Source organism: Carlito syrichta, unplaced genomic scaffold, assembly GCF_000164805.1.
Source record: "Carlito syrichta isolate Samal-C Ts95f unplaced genomic scaffold, Tarsius_syrichta-2.0.1 Scaffold274446, whole genome shotgun sequence".
In the NCBI taxonomy this organism is placed as follows: Eukaryota; Metazoa; Chordata; class Mammalia; order Primates; family Tarsiidae; genus Carlito; species Carlito syrichta.
This window is the reverse complement of record NW_007218542.1, coordinates 1,828-5,963: the sequence shown is the minus strand read 5'-3', so window position 1 is coordinate 5,963 and position 4,136 is coordinate 1,828. Positions and strand designations below refer to the sequence as shown.

General features: G+C 45.4%; 1 protein-coding gene across 1 annotated transcript; it reads right to left on the bottom strand.

Annotated features, from left to right (window-relative positions):
• Positions 1-128: 128 nt before the first annotated feature.
• On the bottom strand, positions 129-1,325 carry LOC103254311 (antigen-presenting glycoprotein CD1d-like; the record flags this gene model as incomplete). The annotated part of the gene is made up of 3 exons (XM_008052437.1): positions 1,265-1,325; positions 711-977; positions 129-407 (listed from the first exon to the last, which is right to left on the bottom strand). Coding segments are annotated over exons 1-3 (607 nt in total), but the record flags the coding sequence as incomplete, so codon positions are not given.
• Between the last annotated feature and the right edge of the window lie 2,811 nt (positions 1,326-4,136).

The window sequence follows — 4,136 nt, the reverse complement described above, 5'->3', positions numbered from 1 at the left end:
CCCTCACACCTTATCTATTCCCTCCTGGGCCTTTCTCTTTTGGGAATGCTCAAATGAATCAGAATCCTGGAATAAAGAAGCCCATTTGGAGACCGGGAATGGAGTACACCGGGTAGGAAGGCAGGCACCTTGCTTTTCCAGTTCTGATTTCCCTGCTTCAAGAAGGCCACTGGCAAACTGGGGGCAAGTGTCATTCAAGAGCCACTGCACTGTTTCCCTCGTCTCTTGGTCCTGGTTTAGCACTGTGATGGCCACATTTATCCAGTCTGGGGCCTCTGGGGCTGCCTTCCAAGAAGTTTCTTGGAAACTCACGACCTCTCTTCCTTCATACGCTACATGGAGGAAGTTTTCTGAGGTGTTCCCAGGGTGTATCTCACAGCCAGCAGACAGCTGTAGCTCAATGGGATCTGCGGAGAGAAATAGAGATCAAAGAAAGGTTTAAGAGACTAGAAGGGGTGAAAGAGAAGAAATGGGTGTGGAGGTTATCATGGGGACCCAGAGTTCAGGGAAAGGAGAGTGGGTGACCTGGAGCAGGCAGGAACGGGATATTTTGAGGAGTCAGAGGCTGGGACATCTCCTGACAGAAGTGGAGATCAGAAGAGGGCGGAGAGCAGGGAACCTCATGAGGTAAGGCCACAGTCTCCCAGTTGAGCTTCTGCGTCCACTCTCACCCCTTGGGAACCGGCCCAGGATCCCGGCCCTCAGCTCACAGGCTACTTGCAACATTTTGGCGAATTCCGTTATGTCCCTGGTGAAGCTGCTTCGATAAACACGAAAAGTATGCATCAGCATCTCCCACTGCTGGTCGCTGAAGGTGCCCCGGGACCAGGGCTTCAGAGGCCGGACGAAGTCTGAGTCATTGCTCCAACTGTGCGTCTGCAGCTCCCCGAGCCACACAGAGACGTCCGTGCGCGACTGGCGGCTGCTGGCAAAGGACGAGGTCTGGGCGCAGCGGAAGAGGAAAGGCCCCTGTGGGACTGGGAGATAATGAAGATTGGAGGCGGCAGCGAGTGGCCGGGAGAGGAGGCAGCATGGGGAGAAGGAAGGAAGCAAGAAACAACAGCAGATGAGCTTGGGAAGGAGGGTGATGTCTGTGCGCTCTGAGCCGCGCTCCCTCTCCCCAGCCAGGGAGCTGGCGCCGCCAAGCTGCAGTCGTTTTCCGGCCGGATCGCGCGGGCGCCTGCTGGTCGCCACCCGCCCCCAAAGGGCTCCCGGCCGGCTCCCTCTTCCCGCCCTGCTCGCGCGCCTCCCTCGGTCCACTCACCTCCCGAGGTTCCCCAAGCCTGGGGGAGCGCCCAGAGCAGCAGGAACGGCAGGGCGCTCATGGCGCTGGTCGCTCGCGGCGCTCCGCGGAGCCCTGCACTCTGCCCCCGCGCTCCTCTCCCGCCCGCTCAGGGTTCCAGGCTAGAGTGCAGTGGCATAATCATGATCATGGCCCATGGCTGCCTCGACCTCCTGGGCTCATGTGATATACCTCAGCCTCCGGAGTAGCTGGGACTACAAGTGTGCACCACCACACCCAGCTAATTTTTTTTATCTTTTGAAGGGACAAAGTTTCACTATGTTGCCCAGACTGGTCTTGAACTCCTGGGCTCAAGCACTCCACCTGCCTCAGCCTCCCAAAGTGCTGAGATTACAGGTATGAGCCACCATGCCCAGCTGTTTTTATTTTTGTTTTTAAGAAAGGAAAAAAAAGAGCCATGATGGAAGCACAGATCAGCCCCGCTTCTCCCAAAAACTGGCTGTGATTCATGCTACTTGATTAATAATTTCTGTCACTTCTTAAGAATTTTTAGTTTCTAAAGTCCTTTCACATATACTGTTTTGTTTAATCACCACAACTATGAGAGATAGAGATTACTATTCTGTGTGTAAATGAGGAAGCCAAAATCAAAGAGAGGACATGCAATCCTCCAGAGCAACACACGGCTAATGACTCAGGGACAGAACCAGAATTGTGATCTTCCAATTTTTGACTCAACATTTTTCACAGCTTTATTCTGAGCTTGCCCCTCCCACCCCCCCAAGCTCTGACGAGGTCGTTAAGTGAAATTACTCGTGTGGCTTCTTTTCTTCAGGGATTCTATAATCCTAGGTCATCAGAACTAGAAAAGAGCATAAGAATTTCTTGGGTAGGACTAGAATCAAAGAATTACACATGACTTGACTAAAAATAGCTAAAAATAGAATTTGTCATGAAATAGTGAAGATATAAAAAGTTCAAGTATCATAAGGGCAGTGCAAGTGATATTTATTTATATTTATTTGTTTGTTTATTTAATAAGAAAGATAATGAGTGCCACCGGCTTACTGCTGACTCACCAGCTAGTTTCCAAGCCTCTTGTCTCCCTGGATTGTATTCTGGTTGGTCCTGATTGCCATATTGTTGATTTGCTCCGTTCTCTTTTTACTCCTAGCATTATTTTTTGATTCTCTTTTTTACTCATAGCCATACTGTTCAGTTGGCTGATTTGATTTCAGTTTCTAAAATAAAACTTTCCCGTTGATCTCCAAAGTACTTTCGGTTTGCTCTCACTGATTTATGTGAATCATACACACACATCACTGCCTGAAATGTACTGCGTCACTTCTTTCGCTAATTTATTTTCTGAACTCTTGCCTCTGGTCTTTCTGAGTATTATATCCTCAGTGCCTGCTACACTGACTAGAATGTTACAGATACTCAATAAATGTTTGTTAAACAAATTTCCAAGCACATTTTCTATGTCTGCGGCTATTCAAAGTGCTTTACAGCTATTATTTAGTCCTGGTAAAGACGCTACAAGGTATCTTCCTCTTGATTTAGTGGTTTAGCCTAGCTAAAAGTTTTCCATTTTGTTTACCTTTTCAAAAAACTGACCTTTCATTTCATTGATCTTTTGTATTTTTTTTAAGTCTCAATTTTATACATTTTTTTTTTTTTTTTTTTAGTTGGAGTCTCACTCTGTCTTCTCACAGCCACAGCAGCCTTGACCTGCTGGATTCAGGCGATCCTTCCACCTAAGCCTTCCAAGTAGCTGGAACTACAGGCGCATGCCACCATGCTCGGCTAATTTTTATTTATTTATTGTAGAGATGAAGTCTTACCATGTTGCCCAGGCTGGTCTCGAACCCATGGGTTCAGGCACTCCTCTCACTCTGGACTCCCAAAGTGCTGGGATTACAGACTTGAGCCACTGCGCCTGGCCTGTTTTTGCTCTTTTTTGCACATGCCCAGTTCCCTTTCCATTTCTTTACTGTGTTTTGACACAGCACAAAGTCCTCACCAGAAGCTGCCAGATGTAGCTGTCCAGCTGTGAACTCCCTAGCCTGCAAAACTGCAAGCTGAATAAACTTTTTTTCTTTATAAATTACTCAGTCTCAACTATTCTGTTATATCAACACAAAATGGACTAGGACAATCACTCGGTCCATTTTTGGGTAATTTCTTCAGAGCTCTCTTCTACTTCTCTAAAGTTATCTTCAACTGTCTCTGTTCTGCTATTGAATGTGCCCACTAATTTTTTAATATTAGTGATAAATTTCTCATTTATTGAAAATCTGATTATTTGTAAAATCCTTCTGTTATTTTTATCATACTGTCCTATTTTTCATTATGGTTTCTAGTCCTTTTTGCTCATTAAACATTTTAAGCATACTTATCTATTACTAGATAATAAGAATACTTTACTACTCTTAATTATTGGGATGTGAATTTTCTTATTGTGTCTGCAGGCTCTTTTCCCAATGGAATTTGTGGTTTTCATTGTGTTGTCTTCATAGTGAGTTTTTTTCACATTTTATAATTGTTATCCTTTGTGGGAGTCCCATGAGCCTTAGGTTATGAAAAAGGTCATGCAGAACTATTTTGCATTTGCTTCTGCCAAGGCTCTAGGAATATCAATGGTCCTGGACCAGTTCTTGTGTTAATTTCTCAGCTTGTGGTTTACACTCTATGCAGACAATAAAATATCAAGATCCCAAGCCAGTGCATATTAATTACAGGCCTGGGGTTTTAGTTTCAACAGAACTTTTTTTTTTCTTTTACCCAAGGTGCTAGCAAGTGATTTTTCTCATCTCTTCCCAGTGCTAGTGGACAAGAGTCATCTTGCCCTTTCATTATAGAATTTTCATGTGTTAGAGGGTCTAGTTTTCTA